Below are 14,461 nucleotides of genomic sequence, written 5' to 3' on the forward strand. Positions count from 1 at the left end.
AGATATTACACTTGAGGAATAATTCAGTCATTTGCCAAGAAAATCTTCTCATAATGTGTGTTCCTGAATGTTTATCTCTGATGTAGGCCCTGCTGGGCAATAGAAGAGTAAAAGGCGCATTTTCTTCTTAGACACTACCCACCTTTTGAAAAGATTGTTCTAAAAACTTACTTGAACAATGGTTTAGGATGTGGGGATAGATTTCTATAGAAGTTGTTATGTGGTAATGTTATTCCTAGGCCCGTCTATAAAAACCTGTTAGGCTCATAGAGACTCTGTGTGTTGTGAGTATGTGTATGTGTCTGTGTGTATAAATGCAAATGTATATGTGTGTGCGCACATACTCACATACGCGCACACACACATTTTTGGAAAAAAGCTTCCTTTTAAAGTAATAAATGCTTATTTAATAAAAGTTAGAAATTTAATAAAGTTAAGAAAATCAAAATTATAAAATGTAATATTAGTTATAATTCAGATATTCTCTTACAAATTTAGTTTTTCACCTGTGATACTGGAATCAAGCATTTCCATTTCCTTACAAGTTGTAGCCTGGCACTCTTCATTTTCTTACCTGTTGAACAGTGAGATCTGGAATTTCATCTGCCTTCAGACTTTTGGTAATATTAATAGATAGGGCCTGGAGTTGGTGGATTTGGTGGGGAATAGAATGAGGATGCTTGGGAAGATTTGTTTTTGGAGGGAGAAATTAACAGTCTTTGTGAGATTACTTCTTGGAGAGAAAGTATTTATAGTTAGAGTTTTCACTCTGTAATGGTAAGATATATTTACTCTTTACTCTATATGTAATATACTTTTTTACTATATTTACTATTCTTTTAATAAAAACATTTTATTGAAACTATTTTAAAGTAGTGGTAAGAAACTATTAAAGTAATAGAAATTGCCCATGTTCCATCTTAAATCATACCAATGTGTTTTTTGCTTGTCATTTTCTAAATAATTTGATGGCAGAGGACAAGTGCATCTTTTCTATGAGAGAAATGAGAGAAAATGAATTCCATATCAGGACTTCTTAAATGAAAATTTAGGTGGGGGGCCTCACGGAAGGCTTTGTTTCCATCTGAATGAAATTTTCCAGGGAAGCCAAATATAAGAGAGAGAAGCTAGAATGGGGCTCAGGTTAAAAGATCAGTTTGAAAATCAAAAGGTAGATAGGAAAACACATTTTTATTGTAATAAGGGTTTACCCTCATTAAGTTCTGTCACCTAATTTTCACGTCACCGAGGTGCCAGGGTAAGAACTGGGTAAGAGCTGGGATTTTAGGGGGGTCGAATTTACAGAATGCTTTGAACATCAATTCGCAAGAGAAAAAACCCCTGAAAGGTTGTTTTTTACACTTCTTAGCAGGTTGTTAATGATTCAGATGTTCATTCATTATAAAGTCTTTTTTTAATATCTTTAGGCTTCACCTATTTTATTCATTTGTGAAACAAATAATCCTGGATCTAAGTTATTGAAAGAGAAGTGACTCCTGGGGTGCCTGGGTGGCTTAGTTGTTAAGCGTCTGCCTTTGTTGGCTCAGGTCATGGTCCCCGGGTCCTGGGATCGAGCCCTGCATCGGGCTCCCTGCTCGGTGGGAAGCCTGCTTCTCCCTCTCCTACTCCCCCTGCTTGTGTTCCCTCTCTCCTGTCTCTCTCTCTGTCAAATAAATAAAATCTTAAAAAAAAGAGAGAAGTGACTCCTGGGGATAAGCTATTTTAACTTATCTTGAAGGAAGAGTAATTATATTGTAAGAGTGTTTGGAAGTTTATGAATTACTGAACACATTCTTTTTTGTTTTAAACGTGTCTTTTATAAATATTGTTAGACACAGCAAACTCAATGATATGCCATAATGAGCTCCATACCCCGCATTCAGTAGTTACCAAGATTTTCACCTGCTTGCTGTATCTAACCAAATTTTCTTTTGTTTGCTCTTGGCTTTCTTTTTTGGTTTACATATTTCAAAGTAAATCCCACACATCATGTCATTTTACCTTCCATATTTAAATATGCATCTCTTAAAAATAGAGGAATTTTGGGGCACCCGGGTGGCTCAGTCGGTTAAGCATCTGACTCTTGATCTTGGTTCAGGTCTTGATCTCAGGGTTGTGAGTTCAAGCCCCATGTGGGGCTCCATACTGGTTGTGAAGCCTACTTAAAAAAAAAAGAGGAAATTTTCCTATATAATCAAAATCCAATTATTAATCCCAGTAAAAATGATCATTTCCTCAGTTCTCATACTATATACACATTTATTTGAATTAGCATCCAGGGGGGACACATGCATTGTATCGGGGTGTCATGTTTCTTGAGTGTCTTGTGATCTGTAGTAGTTCCTCTGTTAACTTTATTTTTTTATTTATTTATTTTTTAAAGATTTTATTTATTCATTTGACAGAGAGAGAGAGAGAGTGAGAGCAGGAACACAAGCAGGGGGAGTGGGAGAGGGAGAAGCAGGCTTCCTGCTGAGCAGGGAGCCCGATGCGGGGCTCGATCCCAGGACCCTGGGATCACGACCTGAGCCGAAGGCAGACGCTTAACGACTGAGCCATCCAGGCACCCCAACTCTTTTTATTGAAGATTTTACTTATTTATTTGAGAGAGAGAGCCAGAGAGAGCATGAACGTCGGGGGGAGGGGCAAAGGGAGAGGGACAGTCAGACTCCCCACCAAGTGGGGAATCCGACATGGGGTTCAATCCCAGGACCTCGGGATCATGACCTGAGCAGAAGGCAGATGCTCATCCGACTGGGCTACCCAGGCCCCGCCTCTGTGGACTTCTTTTGAAGAAAGTGGGTTGGTGGTACTGTGAGGTATACCATGTTCTGGATTTGTCTGTTTCTTCTTGGCCTTCTTTGTTGCCATACCATGTGTATTTTGTCTAAACTGGTAGTTAGCTCTCAGGGCTTGATTAGAGCCAATATTTTGGCAAGTGTATTTTATAGGTAGTGCTGTGAACTTTGTATTGCATGTCTTCAGGAAGTACTCAATGCCTTTTTTTTTTTTTTTAAAGACTTTATTTATTTATTTGAGAGAGAGAATGAGATAGACCATGAAAGGGGGGAGGGTCCGAGGGAGAAGCCGGCTCACTGCTGAGCAGGGAGCCCGATGCGGGACTCGATCCGGGACTCTAGGATCATGACCTGAGCTGAAGGCAGTCGCTTAACCAACTGAGCCACCCAGGCGCCCCGCCTTTTTTGTTTTTTAATGTCTGGTTAATCCACAGACCTATACTTGTAGAAAAATTATAAAATACACGGCTGCCAGCTTTGCTGCATTTATTCACAGAATTTTAGAATAGAAGAACCTTATGGTTTATCTAGTATAATCCTTTTATTTAACACATAAGTAAATTAAAGCTCAGATAAGTTAAGAGACTTGCCCAGAATCACATACCTGAGTTGCAAATTTAGTACTTTCCTAGAAGTCTTCTCTCCTGACTCTAGTCCAGCAGTATTTTAATACTTTATCATACCATAATTTTTTAGTATGCTTTTAAAATATATTTTACTTGGCTCTAAGATACTCTGTGAAGGTGGAAGGGAAGTAGAGTGGGTGATATTCTAGTAAGGGCTATTAGCATAGTTGTATTAAAATAATTATATAATGTTAAAGACCTCTCCAATAGCATCATACAAGAGGTTAGGAATTTCGTAAGGGAAATAATACTTTGAGTATTTGTTAACATTAAGTGAAGAATTTCTGTAGATTGTTAAAAATATATTTTTACCTATTGTTTGTGTAGAGGCACCCTAATATCTCATGTTTTTAACTTCTAAGTGTGAGAAGGGAACGAAATTCCCTTCTTAGATATTACTCCATATATCATAATGCCACTGGAACTTTGGTTTGAAATGGAATCTGCTTTATATTATGAACTTGTGTGTCACTGATCTTTATTTCCTCCTTTCCACTCAAGAGTATTGATGAAGTCTCCATCTCCAGCGCTGCACCCACCTCAGAAATACAAAGATAGAGGAATTTTACATCCTAAACGAAGCACCGATGACCGATCGGATCAATCTTCTGTGAAATCTACAGACAGCAGTAGCTACCCAAGTCCTTGTGCTAGTCCTTCCCCTCCATCCTTGGGAAAGGTAGAGTATCTTACAAGTTGATGTAGCAAGGAACAGATTGCTAGCACATTTCATGTTACATATTGAAGCAAAATGACAAAACAATTCTACTTTCGGTTACTAATCGTGGTCTTTGTTCTTGATATAAATTGAATCTGGCAGACTTGAGACACCTTGCACAAATTTTTTAGTTTTTCCTGCTTGCCAGAGATTTCTAGTTATCCCCATCTTGGGATATTTTAAAACTAACAGATCGTTTACTGATGGCACGTAACTCAGCCATCCACCATTTCCTTTCTGTATTGTTAGAACCTTTTTTTAAGTTACAAGATGATCTCAAACTAGTTTAGGTTTGTAATTTCAGAATTACAAACAGTGGTTTCTTTGAATACTAATTGATTTTTCCAATTCAGTGGTTATATTAAAAAGATAGGGTGGGGTTAGGAAGATAGGAAATGCTGGTAGGGAATTGAGAACTATGTATCTTTTAAAAAATTTGTAATACTGATTTCAAATGTTTAGAGTATGTTTACTTTTAATTTCCTGTGTTGTTGGTACTGAGTAAGTATTTGATTAGGGTTATTTAGCTATATGTTGTGTTCTGGGGAAAATGTCCGCTGAAACACTCTTGTTAAATAAGAGGAAAATAAATGTTTTTTTGTGGATTTGCAGTCTTAGGTTTTAGGGTGTTTTATTTTTAAATATCTTTATTTAGGTATATACACAGTAAAATTCACCAGTTTAAACTGTGCAATTCAGTGAGTTTTGACAAATGTATATAATTATATAAACATAGCACAGCCACACGCAGGACATTCCCACCAACTCTGGGTCCTGATGGCGGCTGGACTGCTCCCTGTCCCCCTAGAGTTTTGCCTTTTCTGCAATTTGCTCTAAGCGGAATCATATGTATGTAGTTTTTTGTGACTGGCTTATTTCACTTTTGAAATTCATCCAAATTATTCAGTGTATTATTAGTTCATTACTTTCTATTGCTGGATAGTATGGGTAATACCATGGAATGTTTATCCATTCACCGGTTGGACATTTGGATTGTTTCCACTTTTTGGCTGTTACGAATAAAGCTGCTATAATATTCAAGGACAAGTCTGTGTGTGTACGTATGGTTTCTATTCTTGGGTAAACATCCAGGAGTAGAATTGTGGGATTGTATGGTTAAGTGCATGTTTAACTTTGGAAGAAACTATCTAGCTGTTTTCCAGAATGGCTTTTTTCCATTCCCTTAATCATCTGTGAGGGTCCCAAATGCTCCATGTTCTTGACATTACTTGACATTATTCATCTCTTTAATGTTAGCCGTTCTGATGGGTACATAGTGATACCCCATTGTAGTTTTAATTTGTGTTTCCCCAATGACTACTGATGTTGAGCTTCTCTTCATGTGCTTATTTGCTGTTCCTGAATTTTCTTTGGTGTGAGGTATCTGTTCAAATTTTTGCTCAACTTTTTTTTGGTTGTTTATTGGTTGTTTGTCTTTTTTATTTAATGGTAAGATTTTAAAAAATGTATTCTAGATACAGATCTTAATTATATATGCTTTGCAACTTTTTCTAATAGTCTGTGCCTGCATATTCATTTTCTTAACAAGTGACTTTTGAAGGAGCAGTGTTTTTAATTTTGATGAAGTCCATTGTAGCTATTTTTTTCCATCTTTTTCTCTTATGGTTCATATTTTTTGTGTTCTAAGAAGTCTTTGTTTAACTCTGGGGTCCCAGGATGGCTTAGTCGAGCATCCGACTCTTGGTTTTGGCTCAGGTCATGATCTCATGGTCTTGAGATTGAGACACCCCTCCCCCATGGGGCTCCACTCTCAATGGGGAGTTTGCTTGAAGATTCTCTCCCTCTGCCCCTTTCCCCACTGACACGTGCACATGAGCGTGCTCACTCTCTCAAATAAATAAATCTTTAAAAAAGAGAAATTTTTGTTTAACTCAAGATTACAAAGATTTTCTCCAATATTTTCTTCTAGAAATGTTGTAGTGAGAGCTCTTACATTTAGCTAGATGTTCTGTTTTAAGTTTTGTTTATAGTATGAGTGGGTCACGGGCCATATTTTGGCATTTGCCTATACAGTTGTTCTAGCACCATTTGTTGAAAAGATTACCTTTTCCTTTGAATATCTTGGCACCTTTGTCAAAAATCAATTGACCGTAAATAATGTGATCTACTTATTGGACTCTATTCTGTTGCATTGATCTTTATACCTCTCTGTTTTGCCTCTGCTACAGTGAGTTGTTTATAGTAGCTTTATACTAAGTCTTGAAACCAGTTGATTTTTTTCTCCAACTCTGTTCTTTTTTAAAATTGTTTTGGTATTCTAGGTGTTCCAGTATTCTTTCATATAAACTTTAGAAAATGCTTGTCAGTTTCTTAAGAAACATTTTTTGGTATCAAGTGGAATTGCATTGATTCTGTAGGTCAGTTTGAAGAAAACGGACAACAGGTTTTAGTTTCCTAATCCATAAGCATGGTATACATCTGCATTTTTGATATTCTTTAATTTTTCACAAGAGTGTTTTGTAATTTCAGAGTTCAGGTATTACATAGTTTTTGTTAATTTGATCTCTAAGTATTTTACATTTTTGATGCTGTTCTTTAAATTTTTAATTTCTAGCTGTTCATGGCTAGCATATAGAAATACATTTGACTTTTGTATATTTACCCAATATGCCACGATCTTATTTCATTTATTAATGGTTAGCTTTTTATGTAGATTTCTCAGGATTCTCTACATGCATAATCATTTCATCTGTTAATAAAAGTCGTTTTGCTTTTTTCCTCTCTAGTATTGATTCTGTTTATTTCTTTTCTTGCCTATTCTCTCTGATTAGAACCTCCAGTAAAATGTTTAATAAAAAGTGTTGAGAGCAGACATCTTTGCCTTGACCTTAGAGGGAAAGCTAGCCCCCAGTTAAACCTGTCACCATTTATGATTACATAACTGTGGGATATTTCCTTTTGGATGCACTTTGCTGAGAGGATTTATTAGGAATAAATGTTGAATTATGTTCAGTGCTTTTTTTTTTTGCATCTACTGAAATGATAACAGAATTCTTTTTTTCTTCTATTAATAAAGTGGATGTCATTGACTGTTTTTGTAATGTTTATGCCTCACTTGGTCACGATGATTATTGTTTTAAATATTGGATTTGGTTTTGCTTAGTCAAAACTTCTGTTAAGTTTGGGATCTTTGTTCATGAGGGAGGGATATTATGTAGTTCTCTTTTCTTGTGTTGTTTTTGTATGGCTTTAGTATCAGGGTAATGCTGGCCTCATAAAATTAGTTGGGAAGTCTTCTTTCCACTTAAGGTTTTTTGGAAGAGAAGCCTAGAATTGATGCGATTTTTTTTCTTAAATGTTTTAGCTTTCCTTGGTGTATCTCGAATCAATATTATGCACTTTGGGTATAGTTTGAGAAGCTTGTAACAGTATGTTTTTATTTTACCCCTCAGTCCTTTGTGTTACTGGCCTCATACATTTTATTTCTACATACGTTAAAAATGCCACAGTGTAGTATTTTTTACTTCATAGTAAATTATCTTTTCCCAAAAGTCAGAAAAGTGTCTTTTATATTTATTCAATATTTACCATTTTTTGTGTTGTTTATTCTTTTGTGTTGATGTGAATTTCTATCTTGGATCATACACTTCTATCTGGAAACCTTTTTAACATTTCCTTTAGTACAGATATTCTGGAAATGGAAGTCTTTAAGCTTTTGTCTGGAAAACCTTTTTCACTTTTATTTATTTATTTTTTTAAAAGATTTTATTTATTTATTTGATACAGAGAGAGACAGCGAGAGAGGGAACACAAGCAGGGGGAGTGGGAAAGGGAGAAGCAGGCTTCCTGCCGAGCAGGGAGCCCGATGTGGGGCTCGATCCCAGGACCCTGAGATCATGACCTGAGCCGAAGGCAGTCGCTTAACCAACTGAGCCACCCAGGCACCCTTTCACTTTTATTTTTGGAAGATAATTTTACTGTGTATATAATTCTAGGTTGACAGTGGTTTTCTTTAATTTATGCAAAGATGTCATTCCATTATCTTCTCGTTTACAGTTTCTGAGGGAGGTTTACTGTCATTCTTATTTTTATTTTCCTGTATATAATGTATTTTTTTTCCTCTAGCTGCTTTTAAGATTTTCTTTTTATCACTGGTTTTCAGCAATTTGATTTTGGTATGTTACTCTTTGTAGTTCTTATTTAACCTATGTATTTATAGTTTGCATTGATTTTGGAAAATTTAGGACCATTATTTCTTCACATTTCTTTTTTTAATCTCACCACTTACCCTCCTTTTTGGGACTTTTGAGACGCAAGTGTCGATACTATTCCACAAGTTGCTGAAGCTTTCTTCATTTTTTTCAGTTGTTTTTGTCTCTGTTTCATTTGTGATGGCCTCTCTGGCTATGTCTATAAGTTCACTGAGGTTTTTAATTTGTAGTGTCTCATCGGCTGTGTATTCTTTCTACTGTATTTTTCACTGTGAGTATCATATTTTCATCTCTGGAGCACCCTTTGGGTCTTTAAAAAAATACCTTCCATTGCTCATTTCAAAAGGCATGTTCAAGTTCACTTTACCTTCTTGAACACAGAGCATGTATTTATAATAGCTGCCCTGCTGTTCTTGTCTCCTAATTCCATCATCTGTCAGATCTGAATCTTTCCCTGTTTGTTCATTTTTTGTCCTGGTTATGGGTCATATTCTCCTGTTTCTTTGCATCCTTATAGTTTTGTTTGGCTGCTAGATTTTTGTTGTATTCCTTTAAGTACTGTCAGACATCATTCTGGTACATAGCTAAGTTAGTTGCAATCAGTTTAATCTTGTCGAGATTTGCTTTTGGAACGCAGCGTTAGGGCAGGTCCAGAGCAGTTTTTATTCTAGTACTGATTTAGTTTCAATACCAAGGTGTGAGCCTTCTGTGGGCTAATGCCCTCTGTATTAACAGTTCTTTCCATCCTGGCTGGGGATAATGTGGAATACTCCCAACCCTGCGTGAGCTCTGGGAATGGTTTAGTCTACTGCTTTCCTCTGGATCTTTCCCTAGCATTAGGTCATGTTTTCTCACTTCGTATGCAGGTCAGTACGTAGTCAGAAACTTGTGGGGACCCTTCTGCAGTTCCTCGGAAACTCTATGTCTGTGCAACGCTCTTCTGTCCAGCACGCTGCCATGCAAACTCTGACTACCTGGGTCTCTCGACTCCAGGCTCCATCTCTGCAGTTCAGAGAGACTGGGGTTCTGTTTGTTTCCCTTCCTAGCACTGTTGCCTGGAAACTGTATCCAGGCGGTAAGCTGGAGCAATTTTTGTTTTGTTTTCAGCCTTTGAAGTTTATTAAAATATTTTCTGAAAGTACATTTGGAGCATAAATCAAAGTTTGTATTCCAGGATCCTTTGTTGATAAGGGATTTTGAATGCTCTTGAAAATGAGTGCTTGGTTTTGGCTCTTTAACCTCATTTTGATTGATTCTTATGTAGCTTTTCAGGCATGATGGAACTATTTGCATTTGTTGAATATTTGGTAAAATAATTTGGTTTATATGTTTATGAAGATGTTATTTAACAGAGCCTATTGATTTCGAAAGGTCAAATTGCCTTTCAAGAACTTATGCATTCTTTTATAGGGCTCAAAATCTCCTTCACCAAGACCAAACATGCCTACTCGATACTTCATAATGAAGAGTAGCAATTTGAGAAACCTTGAAATTTCTCAACAGAAGGGTATCTGGTCTACAACCCCTAGTAATGAGCGGAAGTTAAATCAAGCCTTTTGGGAAAGCAGCATGGTTTACTTGGTATTTTCTGTTCAAGGATCGGGACATTTCCAGGTGAGCCATCTTGAACCAGTAAAATGGGGTTGTTCTGGCTGCAGGTTAGACCACACAGATTAAAACAAAGGCCAAAAACCACCCTGGCTTTTTATTGTTTCGGGATGCAAGAACGCATCTCTCTTGACTGAGCATGAGGGATGTAGTGTTACCTCTTGAAGGTAATGACTCTAGGGATCCCATTGTTTTCCTCATCTCACCAGAACCTCTCTAGATGAGCCATTTCTCCTTCTGAGGACAACTTTAGATTTACTATTTCTCAGGTGGATTAAGAGTAATGAGAAGCTTGACTTTTTGGTAAAATGTTTATTTAAGTAGGCAAGGAAGTTAGAATTGATAATCTAGAATCTGAGTGTGTTTCTTAACTCCTCTTGACTTGATGTCTATCTGAATTTAGAAACTAAGGAATTTATTATTTGATATTATTATAATTTTTGGAAGTAAAAACTTACAGGTTAGATTGTATCTGTTTATCATGGAAAAAGTATGGGTTTAGGGCTGTTAATACATTATTTAGAAAGTATCTGTTCATATTGAAATTATGTTAGAAGGCTGGAATTGGTCTTCCCTCTAAGATTTGCTAATACATCTTTTTAGAAAAAACAGTAAGTAACTTATTTTTGTTTTTGTGAGGTATCATTTTTATATTACATTTTTACCTTAAAATTTAAAAAACCTCAGAGCTTTCGCAGATAAATTGAATTCAGACAATTTTAATATCATCCTCACCTTTCCCCTTGCCCTCATTTTACCCACAGGGATTTTCTAGGATGTCTTCTGAGATAGGAAGGGAGAAGAGCCAGGACTGGGGCTCAGCTGGACTGGGAGGAGTATTTAAGGTGGAGTGGGTCCGGAAGGAAAGTCTTCCCTTTCAGTTTGCTCACCACTTACTCAATCCCTGGAATGACAACAAGAAAGTCCAGATCAGCAGAGATGGGCAGGTATACAGTGGCATTTAATATTTGTCTTCTGCTTTTCTTTTTGTTTTGTTTCGCTGTTATTTGGTGGTTTGAGGAGGGAATGGAAGAGTACAGAATGTAGGTTCCATATGCACACGGGAGATGGTGGTTCCGATTTGTGGAGGAGCTGGTGAAAACCTGCTTGCAGGTGTTTGACAGAGCTCATGGCTTTTTAACAGTTTGCAACTTTGGCTTCTCTCTGTCATTACATACATATAAAATCTTTCATAAGTTACTTCATGGAGGCTCCTGTTTTTGTCTTACTAATGGAAGATAAGCTCAAAACTGAGCGTAATTCTGAAGTAATTTCACTGAAGTCTAAGGATAACAATAGTATCTGACTTCTTTGTGCCTTAACTAATTATGTAACATAAATAACAGCCTTTTTATATTTTTGTGGCTTGTTTTATTTCTGTTACGTTTGCTTGGCCTCTGTCATGCTGCTGACGTGCATTTTGAACTAGTTAAGGGGATGGGAGTTACCCTATATATGGACCATGGTGCTAGCCGCTTTATATGAAGTAATTTAATTTAATGCATATTGAGTTATTAGGCCAGTTTTAGTCAGGAGAAATAGGAGAAAATATTCTAAGGTTTCACAGCTAATTGTTTGTTTAACCCATGTGACTCACCCGAACATATGAAAAGTGTTCGGGTTCTTTTTAAATGCACATCATGTCACAGGAGGACTATAAATGACATTCTTATAAGTTGTATCAGAATATTTTAATTTTTATTCTATAATGATTTTGAAGTAAGTCTAATTCCTAAGATAAGAATATCATATACTCTCGATTATTTCATTAAAGCCCCCAGACATCTAATATGCTAGGTTTCATAGTAAACCTTTGAAAGCTGAAGCTGAGTGCTGTTGGTAAATCTCCTTTAAAAATGAAATTCATTATTTACAGATAGAAGTTCCAGGAGAACTCCATGGAAATTACCATCTTGTCACAATTGTTGCTATATTCGCAGGCTAACTATAATCTTGAAGTCTGGAATTGAACTTCACAAACCTGAACGCAGAGAATCAGAGCAATGTGATTTTATCATGTTCTGGTAGAAAAATGAAATTAAGTGGACTTTTCTTACATTTTTATCAGCATAGGTTTTGGTGCTTTAAGAAACTCAATCCGGTTCCTTTCATGTTTATTCTGACTTCTGCTTCATCTAGGAACTAGAGCCTCAGGTTGGTGAACAGTTGCTGCAGTTATGGGAACGCCTTCCACTGGGAGACAAAACTGCAACTGACTGAACTCAGGTTATACTCTCCTTGACCTTGAATTCTGGCAGTATTTGTGATCACTAAGGACATCTTTCAAATTATCTATCTTTTTTTTTTTTTTTTTTTTTTGGTCTTTCAGAGCTCTGAGCTACAGAAGAACATCGTACCTATTTAAAACCACCGAACACACTGACTTCTAAGAACTGAGGTGGAGATGAGTGTTACGAGTGAATGGGCTTTTCTGGTTGAGAGTGTCACTTAAGACCCACCATCTTCATATAAAGGAGAAAAGGGTGATTTAAATTTTTATAGTGATCGTAAAAAATGATTATGTAATGTTGGTTATTTATATGTTTGTAATTGAATAAAATAGTAGTGGTTTCATTATTTGGCACAACAGCAGTTATTTGAAACATACTTAATTTGAAGTTAAACATTTCATTTGTTGAAGACACAGACTTACAACTCTTATTGAGGGTTTGTTTTTTTTTTAATGCAAAGTAAATTGTTTCCTTTTAAGAAAGGCCTGAATGTATCTGAGCACCATTTTAGAACAGTCAGCTCTTAAAATTTGTTGTTAGAGAAGAAGCAAACAACCCAATTCTAAAAATGCCCCCTTTGAAAATAGTGTGTGCTGATTAAGGACTATTCCTTCTGCCATTTTACTTTATTTTTTATTTATTTATTTTTTTTTAAGATTTTATTTATTTGGCAGAGAGAGAGAGACAGCGAGAGAGGGAACACAAGCAGGGGGAGTGGGAAAGGGAGAAGCATCCCGCTGAGCAGGGAGCCCGATGCGGGGCTCGATCCCAGGACCCTGGGAGCATGACCCGAGATGAAGGCAGACGTTTAATGACTGAGCCACCCAGGCGCCCCATCATTCTGCCATTTTAAACCTGAGATACATTAAGAAAAAAAGGAGAGATGTCTTTTTCTTTGATTATGAAGTACAGTAAGATCTGAAGGAAATCAGGGTTCCTCCCTCCCTGTCTTTGATCAGATCAGATTTAGTGCTTAGTCTTATTCCTGGTTCTGCCTCTTAACTCGGTGTGTGCCATACCCCTCCCTTCCTCCCGCGTTACAACCTTCACACCTCTCTTACGTGAGCACAGTAATTATGCGCTCTTCGTTTTGGCTAGAGAAACTTGATTTAGACAAGTTAAAAATGGAAACAAATTAAACGTGTTAAAGAAAAGTGCCCAACAGTTAGTGAGAGCTTGGTTGGTGTATGTTTTTCAAACTAAAGCCCACAACACTGCAATTTTAAATGCTTTCTATTTGTTTTCTAGTACTTTTCATCCTACTTACATTTTTGGATTTCTTATTTTTTTGCATTTATGGTTTAATAAATGGGAGGTAATTTTTTATAAACCTGTGTTAGTGCCAACTCACCTGTATCTTTGTCATCTCGGGATTATTTGATTTCTTTACCACCACTGTCTGTAAAGGTTCCCCAGAAGCTTTTTGAAGGGAAATAAAGGTACAGGGAAAATGAAAGAAGTGTCTGGGCTACTGAGCTCTAAATAGAGCAGCTTTGATAGCACTTCTCATGATATATTTGGGTTATTGCTATGTGAAGAAAAACCAACCCGAGTCTGATTTAAAGACAAGAATACAACTCCTGAGTTTTTTGCTTCTGCATTTGAGAACAAAGAAGTGAAAAGTCATGGGTCCGCATAAGATCTTGAGAACCCTTCTTTCTCTTGGAAAGCATTGTATGTTGGCACAGTAGTTTAAAATGGCAGCTGTGATTTTCGCCTATATTTGTAGTTACTGGTTGTTTGTTTGTTTGTTTTATACTTTGAGAGATATACCTGTAAATTGAGCCTATGTGAATTAGGTTCTGCTGTATGTGTATTACAGTTCTTTTCCTATTAGAGCAACTTGTGTTTTTTCTGATAATGTATACATTTTGTTGAGGTATATATTTAGCAGTTTACGGTGTTCTAAATTTGGAAGTGAGGACTTTTAAAAAAATAAAACTTATTTTAATTTCCTTCTGTTTTCTAATATCTAGCTCTGAATGTAAATGATGTTTGTTGATATTTAAAATGAACACAATTTGAATGTAATTAAAATGCTGTTTTTGGAAGAGATGAGCTTTAAATATACTTATTAAATGAAATTCTGTTAAAATATCTAGATCTTGTTATTTCTGACAGTCTATAATAGGGCTAAGGTAACAATGATCAACAATATCCGTTGAAATATTAGTGAATTTCAAACACCTTGAAGAATACTAAATTGGTATAGAAGGTGATGATTTCATATCAGTGTCTCCTCCTTGAAAAAATTTGCCTTATTACCATAAGGGGATGGAAAAAAAGCTCAAGACGTGTTCAGTATGAA

At 36.4% G+C, this 14,461-nt stretch overlaps 1 protein-coding gene across 1 annotated transcript in view; it reads left to right on the forward strand.

Moving 5' to 3' along the window:
• The window catches only part of YTHDC2 (YTH N6-methyladenosine RNA binding protein C2), an 84,047-nt gene extending 69,860 nt beyond the window's left edge, over window positions 1-14,187 (forward strand). Inside the window, exons 26-30 of the mRNA XM_028093023.2 lie at window positions 3,926-4,103; window positions 9,725-9,928; window positions 10,687-10,869; window positions 12,062-12,148; window positions 12,252-14,187. Of these exons, the coding sequence (XP_027948824.1) occupies window positions 3,926-4,103; window positions 9,725-9,928; window positions 10,687-10,869; window positions 12,062-12,142 (646 nt within the window). The 3' untranslated portion in view covers window positions 12,143-12,148; window positions 12,252-14,187. The remainder of the gene's footprint in view (window positions 1-3,925; window positions 4,104-9,724; window positions 9,929-10,686; window positions 10,870-12,061; window positions 12,149-12,251) is intronic.
• Window positions 14,188-14,461: the final 274 nt, after the last annotated feature.

This window comes from Eumetopias jubatus, unplaced genomic scaffold (genome assembly GCF_037043125.1).
Source record: "Eumetopias jubatus isolate StellerSeaLion01/CBP00866 unplaced genomic scaffold, mEumJub1_p1.0 scaffold_5, whole genome shotgun sequence".
In the NCBI taxonomy this organism is placed as follows: domain Eukaryota; kingdom Metazoa; phylum Chordata; class Mammalia; order Carnivora; family Otariidae; genus Eumetopias; species Eumetopias jubatus.